The sequence below is a fragment of the Melanaphis sacchari genome, unplaced genomic scaffold, assembly GCF_002803265.2.
Source record: "Melanaphis sacchari strain LSU unplaced genomic scaffold, SCAv2.0 Contig92_pilon_pilon, whole genome shotgun sequence".
Classification (NCBI taxonomy): domain Eukaryota; kingdom Metazoa; phylum Arthropoda; class Insecta; order Hemiptera; family Aphididae; genus Melanaphis; species Melanaphis sacchari.
Window position 1 is genome coordinate 624220 of NW_020271656.1, and position 17139 is coordinate 641358.

The 17139-nt window shown below is 36.1% G+C and overlaps 1 protein-coding gene across 1 annotated transcript in view; it reads left to right on the plus strand.

Moving 5' to 3' along the window:
* Window positions 1–17139, plus strand: part of LOC112602941 — a 127193-nt gene that overhangs the window by 41583 nt on the left and 68471 nt on the right. The window contains 34 exon segments of the mRNA XM_025351312.1: window positions 11–520; window positions 585–767; window positions 833–1081; window positions 1149–1376; window positions 1447–1650; window positions 1740–2033; window positions 2589–2840; window positions 2920–3109; window positions 3256–4829; window positions 4899–5087; window positions 5196–5577; window positions 5650–6077; window positions 6154–6557; window positions 6630–6894; window positions 6968–7164; window positions 7237–7494; window positions 7603–8053; window positions 8125–8307; window positions 8376–8507; window positions 8600–9115; window positions 9190–9391; window positions 9474–9649; window positions 9758–10029; window positions 10098–10506; window positions 11499–11759; window positions 11856–12005; window positions 14115–14271; window positions 14273–14325; window positions 14328–14406; window positions 14408–14541; window positions 14544–14663; window positions 14666–14717; window positions 14719–14817; window positions 14819–14865. Of these exon segments, the coding sequence (XP_025207097.1) occupies window positions 11–520; window positions 585–767; window positions 833–1081; window positions 1149–1376; window positions 1447–1650; window positions 1740–2033; window positions 2589–2840; window positions 2920–3109; window positions 3256–4829; window positions 4899–5087; window positions 5196–5577; window positions 5650–6077; window positions 6154–6557; window positions 6630–6894; window positions 6968–7164; window positions 7237–7494; window positions 7603–8053; window positions 8125–8307; window positions 8376–8507; window positions 8600–9115; window positions 9190–9391; window positions 9474–9649; window positions 9758–10029; window positions 10098–10506; window positions 11499–11759; window positions 11856–12005; window positions 14115–14271; window positions 14273–14325; window positions 14328–14406; window positions 14408–14541; window positions 14544–14663; window positions 14666–14717; window positions 14719–14817; window positions 14819–14865 (9300 nt within the window).

Consider the following 17139-nt stretch of genomic DNA (forward strand, 5'->3'; position numbering starts at 1 on the left):
TAATATTTAGATCCGTGTGAAGACGTACAATGTGGTCCCAATTCCGAGTGTATGTTGCTCAACAAAGATGCTCAGTGTCTATGTTCGGCTGGATATACAGGAAATTCAAATACAGGATGTACAGATATTGACGAATGCAAGGGTAATCCTTGTGGTCCTGGAGCAGTTTGTAACAACGAACCAGGATCGTTTTCTTGTCAATGTCCTGGTGGAATAAGTGGAGACCCGTTCAGAGAAGGATGTTCGCAAGCTAAAAGTCCTACACAATGTAGTGCAAAGTCTCCATGTCCAGGATCTGAAATATGTGTTCAAGATGAATTTGTTGGCGAGAGTGTTTGTATATGTCAAAAAGGTTATATAAGAGACCAGAAAACTGGTAAATGTAGAGATGCCAACGAATGTACGGAACTTAGAGATAAACCTGCCTGCGGAGTTAATGCCGTTTGTAAAAATCTTCCTGGAAGTTATGAATGTCAGTGCCCTCCAGGCTTCAATGGAAACCCTTTTTCTAATTGTGAAGGTAGTTATTGAGATTTTAAGACAAAGAAATATATTTTTATATGATGTAAATTTTGTCTGTTTAGAATGCAATTCATTAGAATGTCAATGTAGACCACCGTATCAAATAGTTAATGGAGAATGCACATTGGCTGGTTGTAATAAAGGAAAATGTCCAGCTGGTGCCGAGTGCGTGTCTATTTCTGGTGGAGTAAGCTATTGTGCTTGCCCAAAAGGATATAGACCTAGAGAAGATGGATCATGTTATGGTATTTATATCTTTTATTATAATTAATTAAATTTATAAGTTATTAATTTTTAAATACATTTTTAGATGTAGACGAATGTGAAGAAAAAATACATTCATGTGGATATGGTGCTGAATGTATCAATAAACCAGGCACACATGAATGTTTATGTCCTGATGGCTATAGTGGAGATCCACACCATGGATGTTCTCGTAATCAAAAGAAATGTATAAAAGATTCAGATTGCTTGTTAAACGAGAATTGTATTCAACCTGGAGTTTGTGTTTGTCCCGTACCATATTATACTGATGTTCTTGACAAAAATCTCTGCAAAAGTATTAATATACAAATTATTATTAAAAGAATATTTTTTAATACTTTTATTAACTATTAATCTATTAGGTCCTTGTGATCGATTTCCATGTGGCGTGAATGCTCAATGTACGCCAAGTGATCCTCCAAAATGTTTGTGTCTACCTGGATACAAAGGAGATCCTTTGCAAGGTTGTGAAGATGTCGATGAATGTAAAAATAACCCGTGTGCTTTAGGATCACAATGCATAAATGAAAAAGGCCATTACAAATGTATTTGTCCGCTTGGTACAGATGGTGATCCTTACTCTGTTGGTTGTGAGTAATTATATTTAATTTTTTTTTTAACTTTAGACCAACATAAATATCTTTTTTTTATGTATTCTAGGTTTAGGAAAAGAAGCACCAGAGATTGAGTGTTCTACGGACGATGAATGCGTTGCACAGTTAGCGTGTGTTAAAGGAACTTGTACAAACCCTTGTAATCTTTTACCTTGTGGTCAAAATGCTTACTGTGAATCTGAAAAACATGCTGCGTGGTGTAGATGTAGTGTTGGTTATGTAGAGTCTATATTTGGTGAATGTGTATCACGTAAGTGTCTAACGTTACTTTTTAAAATAATAAATCCACCAATTAAAAAAAAAAACAACTAATATTTGATTTATATTATTTTATTACAGCGTGTGATGGATATATTTGTGGTAACGGTGCACAGTGTATAGTATCACCACAAGGACCTACGTGCAAATGTTTAGAAGGTTCTATTGGAAATCCATTTGCTGGAGGCTCTTGTGAACCTGATACATGCTCTAGCACCAGCCCATGTGTTCCGCCTAATATTTGTGTTGCTGGACGATGCAAAGAGAAATGTCAAGATCATTTTTGTGGTATTGGAGCTAGTTGTAATCATGAAACTAACGATTGTGTTTGTAATCCGTTGTTCATCGGAGATCCAAATTACTTGTGCATGCCTCGTAAGTTTCAGTAATATATTTCATTTTATAGTATAATTAAGTAGGTTATTATAATTTCTTCAAAAAAATTCTAATGATATTTGTATTAAAGATATCTATCAAATATCTTAATTTTTTTCGGAGTGTGTAGTAATACAACGTAAAACGATTTTTCCATAAATTATAAAAATAAAACTATTGTTTTAATTCGAAGCTTTTTTTTTTATTCTACATATTTAAATTATAAACCTAAATTTTTTATTAAAAAACCCCCTAAATTGAATTAATAATTATGATATTTAATTTGATTGTTTAAATATATAATAAGCGCACTTAGTTTTTATAACTGTCTACTTCTAACTCAAGTTAAGCTTATAAAATGTAGATAAATCAATCATTATGTATAACTTTTCATTTTTATTGATACAATATTTTTATATTAAATAGAAATAAAATAATAAACTTGATATAATTTAATAATCACTTTTATTTATATTGAATATAAAGTTTTTAATGCAAAAATTTTATTTTTAACATTGAAAAATTATAATGAATAAATATTTTTTGAATTTTCAGCAATTACAATGCCTTCTTGTTATCCTGGATGTGGAATTAATGCACATTGTGAATATGATGTGTTTAATGAGAATAAATGTGTTTGCAATTCTGGATTCATAGGAAATCCATATGAAGAATGTGATTCTCAATCTAAAAAATCTTGTTCAAATATGACGTGTGGAACTGGAGCATTGTGTAAAGAAAAATTAAATTCTGTTGAATGTCATTGCCCATCAGGATTTAAAGGAAATCCTTACGTTCAATGTATTGGTAAGAACTCAAAATATTAACTAATTAAAGTATAAATTTAATAAATTTAATAATTATAACTATAAAAAAATTATTTTAGATATTGATGAATGTTTGATTTCGGCTTGTGGTAACAATGCAGTTTGTATCAACACGATTGGAAGTTATGATTGCAGATGTATTGAAGGTTACGTGGGAAATCCGTTTTTAGAATGTTCAGCTAAAATGCCACAAAGCTGTCGTGACCCATTGACTTGTCAATGTTCAAAAAATGTCCCATGTCCAATAGGGTAAATAAATATTTTAAATTAAATTGATTGTATAAAATTAACATAATATTTTAGATTATGTATATTGTATAATATGAATGAAAAAAAAAAACTAAATTTGAAGTTAGTTTATTAATATTTTATTATTATTTATTTTTTTACAATAGATTTACATGTAATCGTGGAAAATGTGAAAACCAATGTGATAATATCAAGTGTGGTGTTAGAGCTGGATGTGTATTTGGTAAATGTGTATGTCCACCAGGATTGATTGGCGATCCTTACAATTTTAAAACAGGATGTAAACCACAAGGCCAATGTACAAACGATGGTGATTGCAAAGATACAGAAATATGTTTCCATATCAATAAAGAAGCAAGAAAATGTGTTGATGGTTGTAGTAAATTACAATGTGGACCCAATGCCGTTTGTGTTACTGAAGGTCATCGTTCGTCGTGTATTTGTACCGAAGGATATGTTGGAAATCCTGGAGACTTGTACTTAGGTTGTAAAGTCGAAAGGGTAGCACCTAAAGGAGAATGTAGAACAGACAAAGACTGCAACTCAAAAAGTAAAGTATGTTCCATAATATCAGATGGAACATCTTCTTGTGTTAGTGCATGTACTCGAGTAGCATGTGGACCAGATGAAATTTGTTTATTGGAAAAAAATGACACACCCGTTTGTTCATGTCGTCCAGAGTTTGTATGGAATCCAGTTATATCTAAGTGTGAAAAGCCTTCGTTGCCTGACTGCTCAGTCGATGCTGATTGTAAAGATAATGAATCATGTAAACCAGATGCGCTGGGAGTACTAAAATGCATTTCAGTCTGTATCGAATTAACGTGTCCATTTAATTCAATATGTGTAGCTAGTAATCACGAAGGTAGCTGTCAATGTTTACCAGGATATGTAGGAAACACAAATGATCGGAATGGTTGTCATCCTACGAAAAAAAGTAGTTGCCAACGAGACGTTGAATGTTTACCGACTGAAGCTTGCCTAGAAGACCCGGCTAACAAATTAAAATCATGCAAACCAGTGTGTGATCATACCATATGTGGCTTAAATTCTATTTGTGTTGCAAATAATCACGTGGCTCAATGCCAATGTCCTCCTGGTACATTTACTGGTGATCCGTATGATTTAAATGGTTGTCGAGAAGTATCATGTGTATATAACGACGATTGTCCACAAACACAAATTTGCAATAGACAGTCACATTCGTGCGTGAATGTATGTGACAAAGATACTTGCGGAACTAATTCGGTGTGTCTTGCTGATGGGCATACGTCTGTATGCCAGTGTCCACCTGGTTTTAAACCTGATCCTGTCCCTGAAATATCTTGCGAAGCCATAGAAGTGTGCGACGAGTCTTCGTGTCATTTCACTGCTATATGTGAATCTAATCCTAATTCAGGATACATCTGTAAATGCCCGCCTGGTCATATTGGAGATGCTTATACGGAAGGATGTAGACAAGAAGGATTATGTCCAAACGGAAATATTGATTGTCCATTGTTAAGTGTCTGCCAATCAGGAAGATGTATAAATCCGTGTGAAAAATCTTGTGGTATAAATACAATATGCAATATTATTGAGAGAAAACCTATCTGTTCGTGTCCCGATAATTTTGAACCTATTCATGGCGAACCAAAAATTGGATGTGTCAGATCAGTAACTAAGTGTTTTAATGATTTAGAATGCAAAGGTGGTGTTTGTTCAAACGGAGAGTGTAAAGGTTAGCTATAATACTCTAATTAATTTTAGTTTGGTTCTAATAATTATTTTTTAAATTATTTAAAAATAGTGGTTTGTCGGAATGTCGATGACTGCTCTTCTGGTGAAAGATGTGTACAAAACAAATGCGAAATACCGTGTGCTGGACATTCTCAATGTATGTCGGCACAAGCATGCATAAATGGAGTGTGTTCACTGGGATGTCGAAGTAATAAGGATTGTTTAAGCAATGAGTCCTGCATAAACGCCAAATGCCAAAGTAAAGAATATTTTCATATTTATTATTAATATTAAATTATATTCTTAGGTTATTTAAAAACTATTAATCTATCTATCAATTAATTACATAAAACTTACAATATTTCAGATCCATGTAAACGTGATAATGTGTGCGGAATAAATTCAAAATGCAGTACTGTTGATCATAATGTTATTTGCACCTGTAACAAAGGATTTCAACCAAATCCCGTTCCAGAAGAGTCTTGTGTACGATCAAACAGTATATGTCATGATAATTTCCAATGTGGATTAGGTCAAGAGTGCATTGGAAACATTTGTAAAGTTGTATGCTTGAGTGGAATGGATTGTGCCGAAGGAGAACGGTGCTCAAGTAACAAGTGTGAAAAAGTTTGCTTTACTGCGAGTAATTGTTTAACTGGAGAAGTTTGTGTGGAAGGAATTTGCCGACAAGGGTGTTCTTTAGATTCAGATTGCGATATCAGTCAAATCTGTATAGGCAACAAGTGCAGGTACGAAAGCTCTTTTTAGATACTTAAAGTGTTGTTTACTTTTTCATTTAATTAAATAAAATTATTTTATAGATGTGGTAGTGGTTATGAAAGTTCACCCACTGGTTGCAAAGATATCGATGAATGTACACAAAATCCATGTCATCCAAGTGCTAAATGCTTGAATACACCAGGATCTTTTCAATGTTCGTGTTCGAACGGTAAAGTAGGAGATCCTTACACTGAACCTGGTTGCAATAAACCGAACGAGTGTAAAAAACATGAAAATTGTGCTTCAAATTTGGCTTGTGTAAAAGGCAGATGCACAGAACTGTGTAATGATGCATGTGGAAATAATGCATTATGTCAAATGATTGAGCATGCGCCAGCATGTACTTGTCCATCAGGATATTTAGGAGATGCTTTTGATAAAAATGTTGGATGTTTCAAAGTCGAGTGTCTGGTAAATGAAGATTGTCCAAATGACAAAATTTGTCAAACTAATAACAACAAATGTACAAGTAAGTGAATAATTCATATTTAATTTTTACGTCATTTACATGAAAATAATGAATTTAAATATGCTTAATTAATTAGGTCCGTGTGATTTGATAAATTGTGGTCATGGAAATTGTAAGGCGTACAAACATAAAGGCATATGTACTTGTAACAATGGATATGAACTGAAAAATGATAAGTGTCAAGATGTCGACGAATGTAAGCAAAGTCCGTGTCATAAAACAGCAAGATGTGAAAATACACCTGGATCATTTACGTGTATTTGTCCTGATGGACTGTTGGGCAATCCAAATGCTGAAGGCTGCCATTATCCAAACAGTTGTTCTACTAACAACGACTGTCCAGAAAGTGCGATTTGTCATCAGAACCAATGCAAAAATCCATGTGCAGATAACAAAGTATGTGGTCGCAATGCAGTTTGTTCAGTTCAACGTCATGAAATTCAATGCCAATGTCCTTCAAAAACTCAGGGTGATCCCAGGGTTCGTATGACTTAAATTATTTATAAATTTAAAAAATTAAAATGTTATAAATGTAATGTATTTTATCTAAAGGTGGAATGTATGAAAGTTGAATGTTCAAACAACAATGATTGTACTTCAGGAAAAGCTTGCGTAAACTCAAAATGTGTTAATCCGTGTTCTGTACCAAAAGTCTGTGGAGAGAATACTGACTGTAGTATACAAAATGATGCCGCTATGTGTAACTGTAAGGCAGGGTATACAGGTGATCCTCATTTAGGCTGTACGCCAATATTATACTGTGCGTCTAATAGCCAATGCCCCACTTCAACTAAATGCAACAATGGGATATGTACAGGTAAAACGCTAAATCAAATACTTTTTTTTTATGCATTTTTTTTTTTTATTCAATACAATTTTATTTTAAATAGTGGAATGTAACTTGGCAAGGGATTGTGTTGGAAATGAACTGTGTATTGGAAATATATGTCAACCAACTTGTCACGGTAATTCTAGCTGTCCAGAATTTCAATATTGCCAAAACAATATATGTGTTCAAGAGTTGCGATGCTTTACAAATGACAATTGTGAAAGTACACAAATTTGTAAGACAAATACAATTGGCCAGGTAATAATGAAACAAAAAACTTTATTCATAAAATTCTATTATATAATGGATTTAATATTATTTTAATTATAGACTCAGTGTACTGACGTATGTGAAGAAGTTATTTGTGGAAGGCATGCTGAATGCTCAGCAGTTGACCATCAACCAGTTTGCAATTGTGAACCTGGATACCACGGAAATCCACATATTGGTTGCCACAAAATTGAATGCTACGAAAACGAAGATTGTACAAATGATAAAATATGTGAAGATCACATTTGTAAAATATCATGTCTAGCAAACAACCCGTGTGGATCAAATGCCTTATGTTCCGCAGAAAATCACCAACAAGTAAACAATAAAATATAAATCGCTTTTTTTCATGAATAATAATAATAATAATAATAATAATAGTTTGTACTTGATAAATTTAATAAATACTTGACTTTTTCTTTTTAGGTTTGTTATTGTCAACCAGGATATACAGGAGATCCGTATTTCGGTTGTGATGTATTAGATCTATGTGAAGCAGCACCTTGTGGACCAGGAGCTAGGTGTGATAACTCGAGAGGTTCCTATAAGTGTCTCTGTCCACTTGGAACTGTAGGAGATCCATACAAAGATGGTTGTCATTCACCAGTTGAATGTCAAATCGATGAAGACTGTCCCCCAGCAGCACACTGCGTTCAAACTAATGGTATTCCAAAATGTCAAGACAATTGTGAGAAAGTTAAATGTGGTCCAAATGCTGAATGTGGGACATCGGCACATTATGGTTCCTGCATATGTCACCCAGGATATCAAGGAGATCCAAATGATTTAAATGTTGGATGTAGACCTAGGGCTGTAGCGTGTACTTCTAATCAGCAATGCCCAAGTAATACATATTGTTACGATGGAGCTTGTAAATGTAAGTTTAAAAATTTATTTACTCGTATAAAAATAAAATTGCAATATAAAAATGAAAATTTGTTTTTCTAGCATCTTGTCAATCAGATGCAGAATGTGGTCTTTCTGAGCAATGTTTACAAGGCCAGTGTAATAATCCATGTGAACGACAAGGTTCGTGTGGATTAAATGCCGATTGTAAAGTTATTAACCACGTTAAACACTGTTCATGTCCCGCTGGATTTACAGGTGGCAGTGAAATTGAATGTGTTCGAAGTATGTAATTTATATAGAAAAATTGTAAAATACTGCTACTATATTTTATTTATTTATTAATTTTATAGTTCCTGTCGCTTGTGAGATAAATGAAAATTGTTATCCAAATAGTACATGTCATCAATCTGTTTGTCAACCTGATTGCCAAGCTGACAGCCATTGTGCACTAAATGAAAAATGTTTTAAAAACCATTGTGCATGTAAGTTAAAAGCATATGCAATTAAATAAACTTTAAACAAAAATAATTGTTTTATTTTTATGAACTAATAAAATATTTTGTTCAATGTTTAGTGACTTGCAGAGTAGATAATGACTGCTTTTTAGGACATATATGTCTGAACAATATGTGTTTATTTGGATGTAAGTCGAACGAAGATTGTGCTTCCGTGGAGTATTGCAGAGATAATGTTTGCACAAATCCTTGTGTGTCGATGCCCTGTGGACCCAATGCCATCTGTACGGTTGCTAATCAAAGGGCCATGTGTTCTTGTCGAGTTGGATTTGTTCCTAATCCCACAGCTAAAGTAGCGTGTATTAGAACACCGGCTGAACCATGTAACGAAAACCAAGAATGCCCGGCAAATTACTCGTGCAAAGATAATTCCTGTCAACCCATATGTTCTTCTGACGCTAGTTGTCATGGAAATGAGAAATGTGACATGTCGGTATCCATATGTAAGCCATTGTGTCGCAAAGACGACGATTGTCGAAGTGGAGAAATTTGTAACGGATTAGTGTGTAACGTTGGCTGTAGAAGTGACACAGAGTGCCCACATGATAGATCTTGCATTAACAACAAGTGCAGAGGTAAAATCAAAATATTGTAATCTAATTTATTATCACGTCATACTTAAATGAAAAAAAAAAAATCATGATTTTAGATATGTGTGAATCTCCAACTGCGTGTGGTGTAAATGCATTATGTTCAGTTTCAAATCACCAAAAACAATGTAGTTGTCCTTTACTACTCGAAGGTGATCCTCTGTTTGCTTGTAGATATCCAGTGATAAACTGCAAAGGAAACAGTGATTGTAGTTCGGGCCAAACTTGCTATACATCTACTTGTCAAGCAGTATGCCAAACGTAAATATCTATATAATTAATCAACGCGTATTAATCACCATAAACAATATACCTAATGTTTAATAATGCACACAATTATTAGGGACTCGGGGTGCTTATCTGATGAACGGTGTCATAACGGAATTTGCAAAGCAGTGTGTAATTCAGACTCTAAATGTAGTCCTAATCAGATTTGTGAAAACCGTTTGTGTGTTGGAGGTTGTCACAGTGATGCTTCATGTCCCGATAATGAAGCGTGTATCGACAAACAATGCAGAGGTAAGCCATCATATGGTTATAGAATAGAATGGTGCGGTTCAAAAACGTTTTTATAATCTAGTATTAGTTATTAAAATATGAAATAAATGAAATGTTTTAATTATCTAGACCCTTGTGACAGCGCTACTACTTGTGGCCCATGTGCCGAATGTAAAGTCATTAATCACGGAGTGCAATGTAGTTGTATGGCTGGATTTAATGGAAACCCATTAATCGGATGCGTAAAGTCTACTTTAAAATGCGATGGAACGTGTCCCTGTGATTTAGAAACCGGATATTGCATAAAACGCTGTACAGCTAATAAGGACTGTTCATGTGGAGAAATATGTCACAAAGATATGTGTACAACGAAATGTAGTTCCAGCACGAGTTGTCCAACAGTAATATTGAATAAACAAATGACAATTGGATTAATATTTTAAACATTCCAATTAATTTTAATTTCTAGGGTCATATATGTTCTGATGGACTATGTGTTGTCGGATGTCGTACTAATGCAGATTGTGCCAATGACCGATCTTGTCAAAATGGTAAATGCAAAAATCCTTGTGACGTCGTGTCCCCAGGGATACCGTGTGGAAAAAATTCCGAATGTCACATCAATGACCATAAAGCCATTTGTATGTGTCCCGACGGGTTCCAGGGAGAACCCAATATTGAATGTGTTAGATATACTTGTGAAAAAGATGACGATTGTGAGACAAACAAAAAATGTGGTTCCGACAAAGTATGCAGAAATCCGTGTTTGGAACAAGGTGCTTGTGGATCAAATGCTCAATGTAGAGTTACGAATAGAATGGCTTATTGTACATGTCCACTTGGATATTATGGAAATGCTCAACTCGAATGCAAGCCAGGTAAATATTAAATAATAATAATAAATATTTTAGAATATTTTTAGGCAATGTGAAAGTGATTTTATTTTTATTTTTTGAAACTTATATCCAGTTATTTAGGTAATTATCGTATACATGTCTCTCACACTTTAAAAAACTATAAATGTAATGCTTATCAGTATAATTAAAGTACAATTAAAAAGTAAAAGTTTATCATTTACGTTTCATTTTTAATAGATAATTGTAGGGATTTACACTGATGTCGATTAGTTATAAAGACTATTATCATACCTATATTTAATGTAATCATTATTACAATAATAAATTATCATCGATGATTATATACCATTAAATTTCATTTTTTGTACATTTATCGCTTAAAAAGTGAACTAAAATTTTGAATTATTAAAATTTAATCATGTGCACATAATTAATTGTCTGCTAATTAATTTTTTAACACATAGATTAGAAGGTACTTCTACTTTATTAAAATCAAATTCTGGTGGTGAGTTTATTATTTAATGATGATTCATATTTAAAAACTAAGAAGCAATCTATACTCTTATAGTTTATTCCTAATTATTTTTTCGTTTATTAAGACGTAAAATCCATAATCAACCAACGACTAAAAGAATTTACCGAGTAAAACTTTTCAAAGTGTTTGCTTCCCAAAAAGAAAACGTATAATAAACTTAACATAATTATTAAACCGTATAAATGTGAATACACTCACGACACGGAAACCATAACATCTAATAAACGTACATTAGTGTCGATAATATAGGTATATAGGCGCCTGTTTATTTTTATGTAAAAATATGTATAAAATGATTTCGTGATTTCGTATTGCACGTCTTCTTTACATTTATTATAAACGTTTTTAACGATAAACTGAAACCTAAAATTGTATGATATTAAACTAAACATCATAAAATGTATTGCGTATCTACACACCGAATCTGGGCTTAACTTTAGAAAAATTTCGAATATTTCAACCCAAAATGGTTTTACAGGAACGGCGGATAAGTGCGCGTCGAACCCGTGCGGACAGAACAGCCGGTGCAAAGACATTGCCGGCGGTTACGAGTGTCTTTGTCCTCCGGGATGCACAGGTGACCCGAGCGTACGATGCGTGTGCGATCAAGCCCAACAACGGTCGGACCCGTGCAAGAATGTCATTTGCGGAAAACACGCGCTCTGCCAACCGGTGAACGATCAGGACGCCAAGTGCTACTGCCCGACCGAATATCCCGCAGGAAATCCATACGTGCAATGTGAGAGCATTCGCAGGACGGCGCCGCCCTTCGGAAAAAACTAATTCTTAAATCGTACGTCGAAAAAATGTACGAAATTTTCTTTTTTTATTCCAGGCGAAATGAAAAAATTACCCTCGGACTGTCGGACGAACGGTTGCGGTAAGGGCGCTGTCTGTCAGCCGACGGACGGTGCGGGATCGACGGTGTACAATTGCCAGTGTCCACCCGGCACGACTGGTTCTCCGCTAAAAGAGTGCTCCCAAGGTAAGTCGTGTTTATTGTACCATAATATTACGTCGTCGGTCAGACGATTCTCGACATGCTCGACTTAATGTCATACAATTTAGGTACAATACGATATTATAATGTGTAGCCGCGAATATTATAATGATAATATACCGTAGTTTTTATGATGATAATACGATTTGTATAGTTTCGAACGGATATATACACTTAGCTGCTGCAGTTGTTTTATATAATATTAAACCAACAGTGTACATAATATTATTGTTATAGGTTTATTATACAGTTCGAGGATCTGACGAAATGTATAAATGAGATTTGTAGATATTGTTTTAATAGATAAATATGCATGGTTTTTTTTTTTTTATTTTTTTAAATAGTTACAGCTTTTGTACATATTATATTATATAAATAAGTGGTACGAATACATTATTGTTTTATTACCACTTTTCCACCTATTTATTTTATATTGGTTTGTAATATTGTATGGTTGGTAATATGTTCTGGATTTGTGTTCTAAATATTGAGTACACTATTGAGTTAACCGTGGAAGTATGAGCAGTTTCCCCCAATCTGGAATTTCCATTATAACGATTGATTAAAATATTATTCCACTCCGATTGAGAATACCTTCATTATGTATTCAAACCATTTCTTATGATCACGACCCTCTTCGCTACATGTTTTAGTATGATTAATTGGACATGATGTACAGCAGTCAATGTTCAGATTGGAGGGAACTGTGAAAGTGTTATATACTCACACGTTTAACCTAAACAATTGTAACTTATTGTGCACGAAGCGTGAGTTGCTTAAAACCTATTACATTGTAATTGAAAGTCACTATTTGTTTCTTGAAATGGTTTACTGCTTGGGCATATTATATTTTCAATGGCATGTTGTGAGAATAAATTCTTTCACAGTTCTTTCCATCACTTTTAATTATTTGTATATTTTAAATAATATGATAAGTTGGCTTAATGTTATCACCAATTAAAAATACGTATTTAACTCTTCGATAAACAAAGTAAAAATATAACAACATATTTAAAAATGTATTTCATAATAAAAGGAGATTTCTTAATCTACTAATACAACTTTATTCTTATTCCTTTGTATAATCTCAATAGATTTGACCTTTAACATAAAAATATATTTAATAAACGACTCATTAGCTTAATTGGCTATTACGGTTCATTAGTATTCGATTCGAAAACGTTTTATTATAAACGAAGTCATTTTATTGTATAATCAGAACCATTCGACCTGATCTAACCAGATTACGAAATATTGCAAAAAAATGATTAAAATTTATCGTGGGTAAATGTTAAATTCTTTTCGTCACGGTACTGCACTTATGATATTTGGGAATAATATTAAGCCATCTTAAACTCACACACTTTCACACACACCAAATACACCCGGACATCTATGTACACGAAATACGGGGCCGTATTTAGAGGGTGGTCTGATATTTTTTTTTATAATTATATCGATGCGGAACAATGTCATTATAGGATAATATCCTGTCGAGAAAATGAATACTTTAAAATAAATAACATAATATTTTTCGGTGAAACGAATTTTTCTTTTTTTTTTTTTACGTCTCGAGCCTCTTTATCACTGCGGAAAAACCTCTGGCAAACGATGAAAGATATTTTAATTTCAATGACGATGATTTCAATTGTATACAACATACGTACATATTATGTCATACCTATACGCAGTATACACTATCGCATTTACGATTATGAGCTGGGCCTAAGCGATACACGCGAATGTATATATACAATAAAATTCGAAGGATCTTCTCTCTACGACTTTCCGACACGCATATCAGCTAATATCTGCAGTAATAATAATACATTCAATACAGCCGATAGAGGGGTGTTATCTCGAGTTCGGGAGTCGCGGGAAAAACGCTAAACACGGCCCCGGAAAACGTGACATATGATAATATTACGTTGTGTACGTATATTTCTACCAATATAGTGCGTCTACACCTGCATATAATATCGGTACGATATTTTGGGTTAGACGCATATACCTAGTATATATAGTGTGTATATATATTTGACGTGTTCTGACGAAAAACTGTTATTTTTTTTTATGACGCGTTGCTATCGCCAGCGGTCGAATGCGCCGACGACGGTCAGTGTGCAAACGAAAAGACGTGCATCGACGGACGTTGCGTTGACGCGTGTAGCGTGAGAGACACCTGCGGCTTGAACGCTCTATGCCGGCCGGTGTTGCACAGGGCCCAGTGCGTGCCCGACTGTTACGCGGGGACCCGGCGGTTGGTGCGCGCGGCCCGGTGGCAGCTGCGTGCAGCGCGCCGGCGACGGCCGGCCGCCGCGTCCCGGTGCGCCGCGACGCGGACTGCGGCGTCGCGGGCCTGCAGCCCGGCGGACGGCGCGTGCCGGACCCGTGCGACGGCTGGCGTGCGACCCGCCCCGGGCCTGCGTGGTCCGCGACCACCGGGCCCGGTGCGCGTGCAAGCACGGTTTCGCGGTCAGCGAGCTGGGCGAGTTGTCGTGCGCGCCCGCCGAGCGCGAGTGCGGGCCGACGCGGATTGCGCGCCGCACCTCCGGTGCACCGGACAGGCCGGTGCGAGCCCGTGCGACGGCGGCGGCCCGTGCCCGGCCGACAAGCGGTGTCTGGTGCTCGACCACCGGGCCGTGCGTGCGCCGACAACTGCGCGCCAACCGCGTCCATGTGCCTCCGGACGCCGGGTGCCCGAGCACGAGGCGTGCGTCAACTTCGCGTGCGTCGACCGTGCGCGAACGCTCGTGTCTGGACGCCCGTGCGGCGTGGACGGGCACCGGCCGTGCTGCGTTCTGTCCGGCCGGTTACAGTGCCGATCGAAGTCGGGATCTGAAAGGTAAATGCCAAAAAGCAAACAACAAACCATACATTAACACACGACAACGACACGCGAAAGCTGTATTACCATCACCTTTGCGTGTGTGATTGTCATCAAGCGCATAAAACGTCATCAAGCGTGGTCGTTGTGCGGGGGGGAGGAAGTTGTGCTGTTCGCGCGTATCCGTCGTCCCCCGACCGCCCCCGAGTGGTCACGGGCTCTCGTGCGCCCGACGTTTTCGGCCGTCCTCGGTCGCGATCGTCCACGTACTGTGACGATCGCGACGCGTGTGTGATGGCCAGCGATCCCGCGAGAGTACGTCGCGTATATACTTTTGAACGCGTCCTCCATATTTATATATAGTATCGATCTGAGCGTACACGTTTTCCAAAAATCGGTTATTCGATACGAGAGCACGGATAAGTCACGCGGAATCTGTGGTGTAGACATCGCCCTCGGTGTGTGTTCGATATTATACGTTTACCGATGGTTAATTTTTCAGAAAAAAATTTCCGATGCCGATATAGACTATAATCTCTTCCAGAAGTATTAATTGATAAGGAATTGAATCTAGTTCGTGTTTTTTGGGGTCGGAAATAGAAAAATATGTATAATTTTTTTTCTTCATATTTTTCAAAATAATCACGAAAAACTTAGTATTTTTCATTATTTTTTTTTTCCATATCGTAATTCAAAAACGAGAAACCGTTTTTTTCAGAAATTTACTATGGAACACAAAAACAAATTCACGACTTAATAGAATTTATGATGGTTTTTTTCTAAAAGTTTAGTGTTTAATATTTTTATCAATAACGTCCATCTGAAATATTTCTCGTAGTAAAGATATTATAGCACAATACTCCTCCCCCACTCACATGTCCTACAATCCCGCCAAAGTGATACCATACTTTACCGCGGTACACCATGACCGGCTAGCATGCTATCTATTGGCGCATGGTGAACCAGCGAAAATCGAGTTGCATTTCAAGTGGGCTGCTTGTGGTTCTTCTTCTCAAGTAGTGAAGCTTTCGGTCCATTCGGGATCAACAAATTTCAGCTTTTTTTTTTTTTTTTTTGAGGGAGAAGCGCGTAAACGCCACCGCTATGGATTAGAACTTCGATGTCCGTTTCTCCCTCGATATCCTCTTTTGCGCTTATGTCACGCGCAGCTCACTGTCCGTCGTCGTCCGCGTCTATTTGTAGAGTCTGCTAATTAGGCAATACATATTATAATAATTGTGTCGTTGTTTTCTCTGTACGATTATGCTAAAATAAATGTACGGTCGAACCTCGTTCGGCGCATGCGCGACGACGGCGTGACGCGTGCCTTCTATACTTTATAAAATAATTTATAAATTTAATATGTTTGATTATAATTAATTTATATTATATTTTTTTCACGAGTGGTTTCGCGCTTTTTAGACCGCGAGCACGCGCGTTTTCCACACCTGTACGCACTTATAAACACGACTTAAAAACGTCGTTGCGACCGCGTGCATGTTACGCTTAGACACTCGTGATTAAAATGTCGTGCATGAGGTGCGGTGCATTGAAGTCTCCGTCACCGACTACATACTTTATAAAATACCTATAAAGATACAATATATTGTATATAATATGTAAACATTTTACATGTGTGTATAATGTGTATGTGAGTCCGTGTACATATAAGAGTGTACATACTACAATATGTAATAAATAGCACGCGTGACCTACAAATACTATCATGAGCTCATCGTCCGTTTGTATGCAAAAATAAAATTGAAAGCAAATTTTAACGTAAAAAAATTAAAAAGTTTGGCTATTGGTATGTATACATACCTATACAACAATAGAGAGCTGCGGACGATTGCGTAAGGTCGTTAAAGACTGCCGCGGTACGATTGTATGAATACATGTTACACACTCGCTATAGTATTATTTCACCGATTATACGTCCGACGCGCGTCCTTCCTACAAATATTAAAATAAACATCATCACGGACGTAGAAAAAAAAAAACGTAAAAAATGTAAAATCCAGACGTACCTATAATACCTATACGGCTCAAACGCACTAATTGTTGAATATAATAACTTTCACTGGGGCTGAACTGTACGCCGAAGATAGTAAATAGTAATAATAACAATAATTTATGTAAACTAAAATGCGTGCAAACATATATCATTTATATATATATATATATATATTCGTATGTATATTAATATATTCAGATAGAGAATAAGAGAATAGTAGCACGCGTACACGCACATACACTCACACTCACATACACTTACAATTTTACGACTGCGCT